Raw genomic sequence first — 14,794 nt, 5'->3', positions numbered from 1 at the left:
ATCTTTTTATTTGATGTGGAACTACAGATATGTTACCTTTGTGGAGTCTTGACCTAAAATTATGATTTGTGTACTTTTCTGGGTGCTCTCATCAAATACATTTTTAATTGTGCCATAATATAAAGTTTAGGATTTTTCTGGGAGCCAAAAAGGCCAGAATTCTTTTTAGATCATAGCAGAACTATATTCATAAAGAATATCATTACTCTAATATATTCATATATATACTTGTAGTCATCAAGAATATTATTCTATTATACTTGCATGTATTTCCCCTTTAATAATTTTCTCAAGGTCACATAGTAATTTTCTTCTGTGAAATTGAGAGATTAGGACAAATCACACATATTTGGATACCAGTCCCAGCTCTGCCACTTGAAATCTGCATAAACTTGGATTTAAGTCCATTATGCACTGACTTTTTCATTTTTGAAACAGGGAGAGTATTACAAAGTATATAAAATTTTGGAAAATGAGCACAAAAAAGGGCTAATAATTATAGTTATCGCTTCACGGGCAACAATTGTTGACACTTGGCTTCGTGAAATTATTTCCATTAGATTTAAAAAAAATTAAACATGCTTTTTATTCACCAAGTATAGAATTAGAAACTAGAAACATAAAACATATTTTCATCTGTATTCTTCTTCATAATCTCTATTTCTCAGTCCCATAGGCTTTAACACTCCCTACACTTTTTCCCTCCCCAAATTATCCCAAAGGTATATACTATAAGTATTTTTTAAAGATTTTATTTATTTATTTGACAGAGAGAGATCATAAGTAGGCAGAGAGGCAGGCAGAGAGAGAGAGAGAAGGGAGGAAGCAGGCTCCCTACTGAGCAGAGAGCCTGATGTGGGGCTCGATCCCAGAACCCTGGGATCATGACCTGAGCCAAAGGCAGAGGCTTTAACCCACTGAGCCACTCAGGCACCCCAACTATAAGTATTTTTAATTGGATTCCCCATTTCCAAGCCATGATAGAGAAGAGGACATTAGAGCCTTTCTGAACAGCTACCTTTTTGTAGACTATTTTCCTTTCAAACAACAAAGACACAATTATGATATGAAGTGGCTCAAAAAAAGGGAATGGTGATGTAGAAAAAACAGCCTCATAGAGAAAAATTTGAACTGAGTTTTCTACATGAAGTAATTTTCAAAGCAGATGACAAACATGACTTTTCTGAATAACAGGAATAGCTTATATAAGTACAGTGACATAGAGAGTATCAGAAATGGCTTATAGAAATAGAATATAGGTCAAGGGATATGTGGGAGCTAATAGAAGACAGGTATTGAAAGGCAGGTGGGTGTCAGGTAATAAAAACCATTGGAGGCCTAAGTGATCAGACTGTGTAAAGAATGGAAAGCAACTAAGGATTTTAAGCAAAGGAGAAACTGCAATAAACGGCTTTTGAGAGCCCACACTGACTTTAATGAAGAAATTGGATTAAGGAAAGGTGAAAATTCAGGCAAGGACTGGAAATAAGATGAAACAATGAACATGAGAGACAATGAACAAATTCTGTGACTGATGGCAAACAGAGGGCTCAGAGGGAAAGGAAATGGAGGAGTTGGGAATGATTCCAGTTTTCTGGTACAGGTGTCATGGTGAACGTCTATGTAATAACAAAAGTGGGGAAGTCAGCAAAGGAAGCGAGTTTAGAGGGAAGTAGGGCACAAGGAGTTAAGTTTCACCTTGTTAAGCCTGAGATGCATTTTGGCCTTCAAGTTGGGATAGAAGAAATTGGGATAGAAATAAATGGGATAGAAGAAAATGGGCTCAGGAAAGAAATCTGGGAAGAAGATACCCAGGCTTATCAGCTTTAGCTTATTTTTGATAGAGGCTTCTGAAGGAACGGAGAGAAAAGCCTTCTTTATACAAGACAACTCATGTCGCTTATCTCTGCTTAGGTTTTTTTTTTTTTTTTAAACTATTTGGTATTTTATTTTATTTGTTTTTTTAAAGTGTTCCAAGATTCATTGTTTATGTACCACACCCAGTACTCCATGCAATATGTGCCCTCTTTAATACCCACCACCAGGCTCACCTAACCCCCCACCCCCCTCCCCTCCAAAACCCTTAGTTTGTTTCTCAGAATCCACAGTCTCTCATGGTTCATCTCCCTCTCCAATTTCCCCTAACTCACTTCTCTTCTCCTTGAAATTAAAGAATTCCTAGTTCTGTAAACATTCTTTAAATGTCACCATGCTGGTAAAATCCAGCTAAAATGCTAAAATACAAAGTATATTCAAACCAACACAGGATCTAATTATTAGCCCTTGTAATCTAGACACTACACCATGTCCAGGATTGCATTAATTTACTAAGAATCTATACCATTTGCTTTCATTTAATATTAATCACATAAATATATACATCCATACATAAGAGAAAATGTAAATGTGCAAAATGTAAATGTATATGTATATATACACATTTGTGTATAGTTATATACATGTATTTACATTTACATGAATGGATGGGAAGTCAGAACTTCCTCATCAAAACCTTAATTGATTTAAGGATATTTCTTTTTACAACCAGCAAAATTTCAAACAATTAACATACCCTTCCTGAGTTAAAACATGAAAGAGAAATACATAACATTTGAATGTGACATTCTAACTTTACATGACATTGTTATAAATCTTCTGAAGTCATGTGGGAGAGGAAATGATCCATTAACCACTGCTACTCAGGCAAAATGTACACAGTGTCCCAGCTAAATCCTGAAATGGCTTCTTTCCCCAAAACTTTTTGACACTGCAGGGTGAATTAATGAATCCAATCATTTTCAGTTCAATTCTCAGGCACATAAATCAGGTACCAGAAAAGAATATAGCAAAACACAAACGTTCTCCACCAGCCCAAAGAAGGATAAGAAGGCTCACCTTATATTATTATCAACAGATACATGCCAATAAGGTAAGCAACCTAGAAGAAATGGATGCATTCCTGGAAATATATAAACTTCCAAGACTGAAACAGGAAGAAATGGACAACCTGAATAGAACAATAACTGTAACGAGATTAAAGTACTGATCAAAAACCTCCCAAAAAACAAGAGTCCAGGACCTGATGGATTCCCTGGGGAATTCTACCAAACATTCAAAGAAAAAATAATACCTATTCTCCTGAAGCTGTTTCCAAAAATAGAACAGACTCTTTCTATGAAGCCAGCATTACCCTGATCACCATACCAGGTAAAGACCCCATCAAAAAGGAGAATTTCAGATCAATATCCCTGATGAATATGGATGCCAAGATTCTCAACAAGATTCTACCTAATAGGATCCAAGAGTACATTAAAAAAGATTATCCACCATGACTAGGTGGGATTTACTGGGGGGTTGCAAGGGTGGTTCAACATTCGTAAATCAATCAATGTGATAGAACAAATCAGTAAGAGAAGAGAGAAGAAACCCATGGGCCTCTCAACTGATGCAGAAAAAGCATTTGACAAAATACAGCATCCGTTCCTGATTAAAACTATTCAGAGTATAGGGATAGAGGGAATATTCCTCAACTTCATAAAATCCATCTATGGAAAACCCACAGGGAATATCATTCTCAATGGGGAAAAGCTGACTGCCTTGAGATCAGAAACACAACAAGGATGCCCACTCTCTCCACTATTCTTCAACATAGTACTAGAAATCCTAGCAATCGCAATCAGACAACAAAAAGAAATAAAAGGTATTCAAATTGGCAATGAAGAAGTCAAACTCTCTCTCTTCACAGATGACATGATACTTTATATGGAAAACCCAAAAGACTCCACCTCCACCTCCAAATTATTAGGACACATACAGCAATTCAGTAATGTGGCAGGATACAAAATCAATGCACAGAAATCAATTGCTTTTTCATACACTAACAATGAAACTCTAGAAAGGGAAATTAGAGAATCGATTCCATTTACAATAGCACCAAAAACCATTAGATACCTTGGAATAAACCTAACCAAAGAGGTGAAGAATCTCTACTCGAGGAACTACAGAACACTCATAAAAGAAATTGAAGAAGACACAAAAAGATGGAAAAACATTCCATGCTCATAGATCAGAAGAATAAACATTTTTAAAATGTCTAGGCTGCCCAGAGCAATCTATACTTTCAACACCATCTCAATCAAAATATCATTAGAATTTTTCGAAGTGCTGGAACAAATGATCCTAAAATTTGTATGGAACCAGAAAAGACCCAAATTGCCAAGGAAATGCTGAAAAAGAAAAACAAAGCTGAGGGCATCATATTTCCTGATTTCAAGCTTTATTACAAAGCTGTGACCGCCAAGACAGCATGGTACTGGCACAAAAACAGACACATAGACCAATGGAACAGAGTAGAGAACCCAGATATGGACCCTCAATTTTATGGTCAAATAATCTTCAACAAAGCAGAAAAAAATATCCAGTGGAAAAAAGACAGTCTCTTCAATAAATGGTGCTGGGAAAATTGGACAGCTATGTATAGAAGAATGAAACTCGACCATTCCCTTACACCATACACAAAGATAAACTCAAAATGGATGAAAAACCTCAATGTGAGACATGAATCCACCAAAATCCTAGAGGAGAACATAAGCAGCAACCTCTTCGACATCTGCAACAGCAACTTCTTTCAAGACACGTCTCCAAAGGCAAGGGAAACAAAAGCGAAAACGAATTTTTGGGACTTCATCAAGATCAAAAGCTTCTGCACAGCAAAGAGACAGTCAACAAAACAAAGAGGCAACCCATGGAATGGGAGAAGATATTCACAAATGACACTACAGACAAAGGGCTGATATCCAAGATGTATAAAGAACTTCTGCAACTCAACATCCAAAAAACAGATAATCAAGTCAAAAAATGGACAGAAGATATCAACATACACTTCTCCTATGAAGACATACAAATGGCTAGCAGACATATGAAAAAATGTTCATCATCATTAGCCATCAGGGAGATATTAAGGAGGGCGCGTATCGCATGGAGCACTGGGTGTGGTGCAAAAACAATGAATACTGTTACGCTGAAAAGAAAAAAAAAACACATTGAGATACCACCTTACACCACTTAGAATGGCAAAAATTAACAAGGCAAAAATCAACAAATGTTGGAGTGGCTGTGGAGAAAGGGGAACCCTCTTACACTGTTGGTGGGAATGCAAGCTGGTGTAGCCACTTTGGAAAACAGTGTGGATATTCCTCAAAAAATTAAAAATAGAGATACCCTATGACCCAGTAATTGCACAAATGGTATTTACTTCAAAGATACAGATGTAGTGAAAAGAAGGGCCATATGTCCCCCAATGTTAAAGCAGCAATGTCCACAATAGCTAAACTGTGGAAATAGCTGAGATACCCTCAACAGATGAATGGATAAAGAACATGTGGTCCATATATACAATGGGATATTACTCAGCCATCAGAAAGGATGAATACCCAACTTTTGCATCAACATGGATGGGACTGGAAGAGATTATACTGAGTGAAATAAGTCAAGCAGAGAAAGTCAATTATCATTATGGTTTCATTTACTTGTGGAATATAAGGAATAACGTGGAGGACATTAGGAAAATGAAAGGAAAAGTGAAGGATGGGAAATTGGAGGGGGAGATGAACCATGAGAGACTGTGGACTCCAAGAAACAGGCTGAAGGTTTTAGAGGGGAGGGGAGTGGGGAGATGGCTGAACCTGGTAATGGGTATTAAGAAGGGCATGGATTGCATGGAGCACTGGGTGTTATAGGCAAACAATGAATCATGGAACACTACATCAAAAACCAATGATGTACTGTATGGTGACTAACACAACACAATAAAAAAAAGGCTCACCTTATCCATGGATATGCCATGGAAGGCTTTGCAAAATATATTAGGTAAATCTAAATACTTTGTATGCATGTCACTCCAACAGATCATCCAACTTAATAAATCCACCAAAGAATCTGACTTAATAATGTCACATAATATTTGTACAAACTGTTTAATGTCATCTGATATACAGTTTTCATGTCTTGATTTTAGTGAATGTATTTTAGTTCTTAGAGACCTTTCTTATCTTCAAAAACAATTTTTTATTCAATAAAGAATTTTATTAACTTTATCAAATGAGTGAGAAACTGAACATGCATAAATTTAATAACCTGTTCTAAAATTGTATTTTCTATGTTATTCTTCTGAAGAGGATGCTTATCTATATACTTTCTTTTGATATACCTTTATTTGTCCATAATAGTAGATAGTAACTTCAAGATTAAGGTCATTTACCAAAATAGTCCAAATGCCTTTTATATACCAGAAACTCTCCCAGGTCCAGGCCTTAGACAACTTTAATACATCTCGTTGGGCTCTCAAGTGTTAACATGTATAGAAGAACATATCTACAAATGGGACTTCAATAGCTCTGCCTTTTCTCTGAAAGATGTTTCCATTAGAACAACTTCTAGAACTAGACGCCTGTTTTTGGCTCTTTTGTTTTGTTTTGTTTTTTTATTAGAAACAACTATCTCCCTAAAACAACAGAAATTCTTTAAGCTCCATTTATAGTCTTTCTTCAGTTTTTCAAATACAAAAGACCCCATAGGACCTGCGCACCTTCCAAACACCTCCCTTACTTTGTTTGAGTTTCTACTTAAATGCCACCTTCTCAAGTAAGCATACCCTGACCACCCCAGGTAAAATACTCCCTTCCCCAGTCTTTTCTTTATAGTTCTTATCACCTTTTTCATAGTATAAAACTTGGTTATTTATTATGATGTGTGCTTAGAATGTAAGCTTCATAAATAAATCATTTATGTTTTGCCTATGCTTTACCTCAAAGCTTAAACTTGTCTGGCATCTAGAAGGCATGCAAGAAATATTTATTGAATGACTAAATGCTGTTCTTCTGTACAGAACACCTTCCTACCCTTTACTATTGCCTAATTAACCTCTACTTTCCTGACCTTCTAGAGCAAGAAAGGTCATCCAGCAATGTCTATTTTTGTCCCATAGAATACATCATGGCCATAATTGTACATTTCATTGTACTTGAATAGTGCAGGTCCAGAAGGCAGATGCCATGGCTATTTCCCTTGCTTCTCCCTGCCATTGTAGTTCCAGCTGTCATCCAGGCAGAGAGCTGCTGCTCAATACACTTTTGTTAATTAAATTTTGGTGGAGTTGCGCATCACACATCAATTCTAATTCTTAGGTAAGCCCCTTCTATCTGCCAAGTCTCTTCTAACACCACTCTTCTGAACCTCAGAGCTGTAGCCAAATGTGCCCTTTTCAGTTCCCTGAGGATGCCTAGATCACTTGATCTACCGTTTCTCCTTCCTGGAAACTACCCATCTCCACCTATCCCCTTTATACACCCTATACACAGTTCCCTTTGACATATCCTTTAGACCCTAGCTTAAACACTTTCCTAGGGAATCATCTTTTGCCCTCAAATTTCAGTTGAAATCTTATTAGTGCATTGTCACAAAATCTTGTTTCTTTCCTTCATAGAAATAGGTTCTGTTCATTCTTAAATATTTGGTCATTTTTGTTAATATCTGATTAAGGTCTATTTCCTCCACTAGACTGCAAGAACTGAGAGAGCAGTCACCATGCCTACCATGCCTACCATGGTGACCATGGATGAAAAGAATTAGCATTTGATTTCAAAGAGGGAGCTTGAGAAATGGCTACCATTGTTTCTAGTTTCCAAGGAAGGCAGCAGGCTCACAGATTATTCATTCCTGACCCAGGAAAGTAATGACAAATTCTCTTTTTGTTTACTGTTTTACCTCTGTTACCCAGCACAATCCCTGGGACATAATAAGAACATAGCAAATATTCACTGAAAAAATGAAAAACAGAATGTAGATGCTTAGAAAGAGATATGATAATGTCCTCCTGGACTGAATACTCTACATAAATTACTATTCTCAGTTATTTAGTCAAGCTATTTCTCAATAAAATCAGTTAAATGGCATCATTGCTTACAAATGGCATCATTGCTTACAAATCAGACTCTCTATGCATTGACATCATAGAAACCGCTAAAGCTAAGGACAAGTTTATGACCTGTGGTGACATTGCTGAGGGACAAGTTGAATCTCTGAGAATCAAATTAATTTACAACAGACTGTACTTTTCAGAATATTGTCCTTCATAAACCATGCTATCTTTCAGAGTCCCTAAGCATATGTTCTGACCTTTGTTTTTCTTCAAACCTTTTAACAGAAAGGTTTCTAAAAGTTTTTTTTTTTTAAAAGTTAGAGAAAAATGGGGCACCTGGGTGGCTTACTCAGTTAAGTGTCTTCCTTCAGCTCAGGTCATGCTCCCAGCCCTGCATCAGGCTCCCTGCTCCATAGGGAGCCTGTTTTTCCCTCTCTCTCTGCCTGCTGCTCCCCCCTGTTCATGCTTGTTCTTTCTCTCTCTCTGTCAAATAACAATAAAATCTTTTTTAAAAAAGTTAGAGAAAATACAACTTACCATAAAGTTCATAGAATTAAGTCAATACATGTAAAAATATTCCATGAGGAGTATTTTCAGAGTTTTAAATCCAGATGATAAGAACACATCCCTCTCTTATTGCACTAAATCAAGGACTTCCCTTTGTAGTTTGCTCTATTTGCATCTCCTAACTAAAGACAAGTGGGTATCCATGTGGGGGCCCTGGATGGTGCCTCAGCACACAGGAGCAAAACAGATGAAGGCACTGTAATGGTGGAAAATGGGGGAGTGGGATAAACATTCAATACAACAAGCTGAGAGGAATAAACTATGGATGACCAGAGCTAGATCCAACAAAATCCCTTGAGGATCCTTCTTAGATCCCTGCTAGTCTAGTATTTCCTTCTGTTTGTGCTTCAGTTTTGTCCCTTGTATGGAGGCCACATACCTGGTTTTCTTTCCTCAAATTCTTCCTATCCTAACAGAATTCCTCTGGGCCCAGTATAAGACACAGTAATAGTTTGTGGTTTCTTTTTTTTTTTTTAAGATTTTATTTATTTATTTGACAGAGAGATCACAAGCAGGCAGAGAGGCAGGCAGAGAGACAGGAGGAAGCAGGCTCCCTGCTGAGCAGAGAGCCCGATGCGGGGCTCGATCCCAGGACTCCGAGATCATGACCTGAGCCGAAGGCAGCGGCTTAACCCACTGAGCCACCCAGGCGCCCCTAGTTTGTGGTTTCTGAAGCACACACAGAATTCTTACTACATGCAAAGAATCCTTGTGTTGTTGTCAAAGTGACTACTCCAACGTATTGGTTTATTTGTCTCTTTATCCTTTATTATTTCTCCTCTCTTCCTCCTTCTCTGCCATCTTCTCTTTCTCTTCCCCTTTTAAAAAGCCAACTAGGTTAAGACTATATTATGTCATTTGCAAAGAACCTAAGAAAGCATCACCAAAATGTCAAAGTCAGGGGAGCACCCACCATTCCAGAGCAAGTTAAACCAATGGTCAAGTAGGCATAGAATTCAAGCATGGATTCCTCTAAGACTGAGAAAAGTGATGGGATGAGAAGAAAGAAATGTTTAAGCCAGGGTGTTCTCTCCAAGGAATTCCTTCTAACCCTGCCCTTTCAGACTCTAGTCTAGATTATCTAAAAGTCAGGTAACAGTAAGGAGGTATATAGAGGGAAATGAGGATATCAAAAGGGAAAAGGGTTCAGAGGGAAAAGAGAAAGCTAGAAGGCAGTAGTCAACACTATTTAATAGTGAGACAATCATGGACAAATACAGATGGAACCATATGATTTAAGAGAAGCCAATACACACACAGTATCTTAGTAAGTATCTCTGAGCCAAAGAAAGCAAGTAGGATAATAAATATAGAAAAGCTTAGGGCTGCAACTCTTAATTTATCCTAAGTAAGCTCTAACCCCGTCACCATCTGTGAGTACTATAGATGGTTTTTCAAGGTGGCTTAGCCCCACAGACATTATCCCAGAATGATTACATTCCAAAACTAGTTGTATTAGGTTTGGTAATACCAAAGTAGATGTTTCACAGTTTTTGGGTTAACTAGAAATAGTCTATGACTTAGAAAATGTTGGCCTTGATTTTTTCCTAACCAGTCTCCCTCCCAACTTCTGCCCCCAACCTTCTTTTACCTTTTCTGAAAATTTCTGAGGAATGCTGAGTATTCGATTTTACCCATCTGTAATTATCTACAAACACTATTTTATGAGAACTACAGAATTCCTTCCAATGGTTATAGCAGTGGCCTATCAATACAGTCCTTTACCTGGCCATGAGTATGTATGTGTACAATACATCTGATCATATACATGATGATATATTATAATAGCAGGTGTCATAAGGCTTTTTATATCTGTAATCCCTGCAACTTCATTTAATCATAAGCAATTAACATGAGTGACTAATTTATGTTAAATGCTCTATTATAGTGGTTTAAGAATTTTCTTTTTGTTGTTTAATGATAGAGAAGAAGATACCATTGTTAGAGACAAGAAGTTTAAGGCAGTAACCTGAGGAAATGACATTTTACTGGGATAAAAAAACAATTCACGCAAAGAAAGAAGAAAGCAGAGATAAGGCTTTAAGAAACTGTGTTATAAGTAGGTAAGATTAACTATGTTTAGAACAATCTTGTGCTGATAAAGCTATTTAAAGTCACATTGATTGGATCCTTAGACATGTCAGACTATTGGCCCCTAACAATCACAAGGAAAAGGCAGGCATTTCATGGGTAAAGTGAATGCCTCAAGTATAATTGGTAGGGGTGTGTGTGTGTGTATCTGTCACATTCAGAACAGTAAATTGTATTTTTCCTTAATGTTGATCTTTTGGTGTATGTACATATGTTTTGTTGAAAATGTTTTCAATTTTTTTAATGGTAAAATGTTATTTCCAATTAGGAAGAAAAATAAAAATATGAAAATACACAACTTACTTTTTGTTAATGGTACTGGTTATATTTCAAGGATATAATTACATGACTCGGGTTGAATGAGGGCCTGAAAGGCTAAGTATCTCCTCCAGCAAAACTCTAGAACTTAAATATCCTGCTATGTCCTCATCAAGACTATAACTGAAGTTTTCCAGGAAAAAAAAAATATGAAGGTGTTCAACTTCTCATGATTTGACTGAATGTGATCCCTTTTGTTTTTTTTTTTCTTTTTAATTTTGTCCTCTCTTTAACTGTAGCTTTTAAGAAGACATAAACAATATTCCTCTGATCAGTTCTCTAATACAGGTTATTCATCTATAATTAAAAAAAAAAGTGGAACTGCCTTCATATATTTCTCCAAAGTCCAGGAAGCTAGCGAGAACAAACAGTGGATAGTTAATGAAAGGGAAATGTGTACAAATGGGACATAATTTGACTTAGTTTAAATAAATATATTGTATTGTAAATATTTATAATATACAAATTATATTATACATTTTCTAAATATTTCATGAATTGCAATTAATTATTTTGAATGACACAGTTAGTGTATTAAAGAAAATAATCTGACCTTCAGTTGTTCTTCCAAAGCAGCGGTTGCATGGTCTCCACTAGATTCATCGACCACCACCACCATGTGAGTGAGAGAATTGACCCTGACTTGTTCCTGTTCTAAGTCTTCTTGAAGCACCTGTAAGATTAAAAAATTGAAAGCAATTAGAATAATAGTCTCCTGAACTGAATGCCAGAAAACATTTTCCCCAAATGTGTGGGATTTAATTTCTGTCATGTTTTGGGTAATGTGATTTTTTATTAAACCAGAACCATTCCAAGCAAATTTTCTGCTATGGTGCTCAGCAAATTTAGCACATTTCTACTGTCAACTGAACGTGGAAGTACACAGAGGGAGCATCTGTTGAGAAAAGCATGGTAGTATGTTTTACACCTTATCCCACCTCCTCTCACCTTCTTCAGGACTTTATTCCTAGAATTACCTGCTGTCTCGCATCTTCGGCATCTCCTCTACTGAAGCTCACCATTATCAACTGTAACAAGACAAACTCTCTTGAAGCAAAGAACCCTTCCTGCTACTGCCTTATTATTTGTTCCCCTTCACTGAAATATGTTTTGTTTTCTACACTTACTCTTGCCATTTCCTTACCCTACTATTCTCTTTGACTGAAGATCAATAAACTTTTGCTGAATGAATGCTGCCAGGCAGAGGGGTAAGGGCAAATGCACAAATGCATTTGGATAAAGATTACAATCTAATAGGAGGGATTTGCTTTTGAAAAACTGTAATTACAACTATACTGACATCATATATAACCATAAAATGGTAGTCTAATCTTTCAAAAATCATACTATACAACTTTTTTTTAAAATAAAGATAAACAGGATAAACAGCAATAAATAGAGAAGGAGTAACAGAGAAGGATGCTCTAGAACTGAGACTTCTTGCCTGGGAGCTCCAGTTCCTTCAAGTCCTTATCACACTACCCTCATTGTGATTAGAAAATCCTTCATGGGTACCCAAAATGTCTAATCAGCTAGTTTGCTCCCTGGAATGCTTTATTATATAAGAATGGAGAAGCAGGGGCACCTGGGTGGCTCAGTGGGTTAAAGCCTCTGCCTTCGGCTCAGGTCATGATCCCAGGGTCCTGGGATCGAGCCCCACATCGGGCTCTCTGCTCTACGGAGAGCCTGCTTCCTCCTCTCTCTCTCTCTCTGCCTGCCTCTCTGCCTACTTGTGATCTCTGTCTGTCAAATAAATAAATAAAAATCTTTAAAAAAAAAAAAAGAATGGAGAAGCAGGTTTGGGACAAGGTCTTTTAGTTTCTGGAAAATCTGCAGTCCTTTCCTGTTAGACAATGATGTTTGGTACCTATCAGACCAGCTCATTGTTATGCAAACCCTATGGTAGATGTAAGCGAACTTATTTGGGATTGGTCACAGCACAAACTCAAAGACATGAACATTTTTATCATAGGACTTTCATTTTTTGAGTCTTAATATTTTAGAGCACTATCAAATCACTTACTTTTAGTTCCTCTCTCTAGATTTTCATGCCATATTTTCAAGTGAAGCAATTTAGAATAAAATGACTATGCATTTATTTTGTGTGTGGAGTCTATACTGCCTATCATGCCTTTGACATTCCAGAGCTTATACTGGGTAATAAAACTCTTTCTGCCATGAGGCTGAAAATGGAAACATTAACATTCAGAATTGTCCTTGAAAGTTATATTGAGTCTGTTTTCTGAGTTATATAAGGCAAGACTGGAAGCATGTCAACTGTGTCAGCCAGAAATTGTAAAAATAATTATAATAATATTTTGGTGGTCATAAGTTCATTTCCTTAATCTGTCCAAATTCTTTCTCCCTACCATTCAAGTTTGAGAGTATACACAATCACATGTATTAAAAACAACTAGGAAATAATGTTCTACTGCTCACATTTGTACATCTAAATTGTTCTTTTCACTGGTTTAATATATCTTAATAAAGGAACTTGAGAAAAATCATCATTTGATTGTGAAGTACTAATTTTAAAACTGGGTTCGGTCTTTCTAAATCATATGTGATCAAATGTACTACTTATTTTCTCCAGCATTTAGATTTCTGATTTTGTTTTGCTTATCTAGTTGCTTTATAATCAGAAATTACATTTTTTTAATTTTTTATTTTTTCAGCGTAATAGTATTCATTATTTTTGCACCACACCCAGTGCTCCATGCCATATTTTTCCCCCAGGGAAGATTGGTTTGTTTATTTAACTTTCTATTGTGAAGAATTTGAAACATACACAAAAGTCAAAAGAAATATGAAAGTCCATGTGCTGACCACCAGACCTAACTTCCATCAACCCAAGGCTGGTTCTGTCTATCCACACCTCATCCCCTATTATTTTTGTTGCAAAATTTAAATATTATGTGACTTCATTCTTAATTTAAGTATATAGTTCTAAGAATAATCACCATTTTGAACATAATCACAATAGTACAATTTTCAGATCAAAAAAATGATAATTTCTTAATATTACTATTTAAATTTCAGATTATCTCAAAAATGACATATTCTTTTCAGTTTTTTTGAATCAAAATTCAAATAAAATTTACACCATGGTTTGGTTGCAATTCTGTGCCCTTAAATCTCTTCTGATCTATAAGATTCCCCTCCCATCTCTTTTCTAATTTATTTAATTTGCTGTATTATATTGTATCATATTGTATTCTAATTCCAGTATAGTTAATATATGGGGTTATATTAGTTTCAGGTGTACAATATAGTGATTCAACAATTCCATATGTTACTCAGTGCTCATCAAGATAAGTGTACTCTATTTTTTTGTCAAAGGAAATTTTTATTTATTTTTTATTGTGTTATGTTAGTCCCATAAATACATTGCCATTCTTATTTAAATTTTATGCTTTTGCAGGAGTGCTAACACAAAGAACCACTAAAGCTAGTTGTGGGTTGATAGCTTCAAAATCAAACATAAGACCTATCAGGATTTATAGTGAGTAAAGGGAAACAAAGGAACATGGGAAAGGCACTCCACAGTGCCTCAAATTCTTGGAAGACAGCACAGCACCAGGGGAGATTAGCATATACTATTTGATTTAAGTTATTTCCAGTACTTCTTTTTCTCTTCTATGACTTTTTTCAAATTATACCTCTTCTTTTACTCATAATCAGGGATTAAAACAAAAAGGGTTAAACTTAACTTTTCTGAGCGTACTCCATAGCCTCAAAACAGAAGCCACTGAAACTTTATAATCATATTTCCTATTTCCCCAGATCTGCCCTCTGAAAATAAATAGAATGCATTCCACAGTATTTGTTAATGCCCCCAGTAACATCAAAAGACAAAAGACTATAAAATATCCAATGTTTAGAGTTCATTTTTTAAAAAAG

The 14,794-nt window shown here is 36.1% G+C and overlaps 1 protein-coding gene across 1 annotated transcript in view; it reads right to left on the bottom strand.

Annotated features, from left to right (window-relative positions):
- DMD (dystrophin) overlaps positions 1 to 14,794 on the bottom strand; it is a 2,124,834-nt gene that overhangs the window by 1,481,776 nt on the left and 628,264 nt on the right. Inside the window, 1 exon segment of the mRNA XM_047715765.1 lies at positions 11,448 to 11,567. Within this exon segment, the coding sequence (XP_047571721.1) occupies positions 11,448 to 11,567 (120 nt within the window).

Source organism: Lutra lutra, chromosome X (assembly GCF_902655055.1).
Source record: "Lutra lutra chromosome X, mLutLut1.2, whole genome shotgun sequence".
Lineage (NCBI taxonomy): Eukaryota > Metazoa > Chordata > Mammalia > Carnivora > Mustelidae > Lutra > Lutra lutra.
The sequence above is the reverse complement of the archived record's forward strand: the minus strand, read 5'-3'. Positions and strand labels throughout refer to the sequence as shown.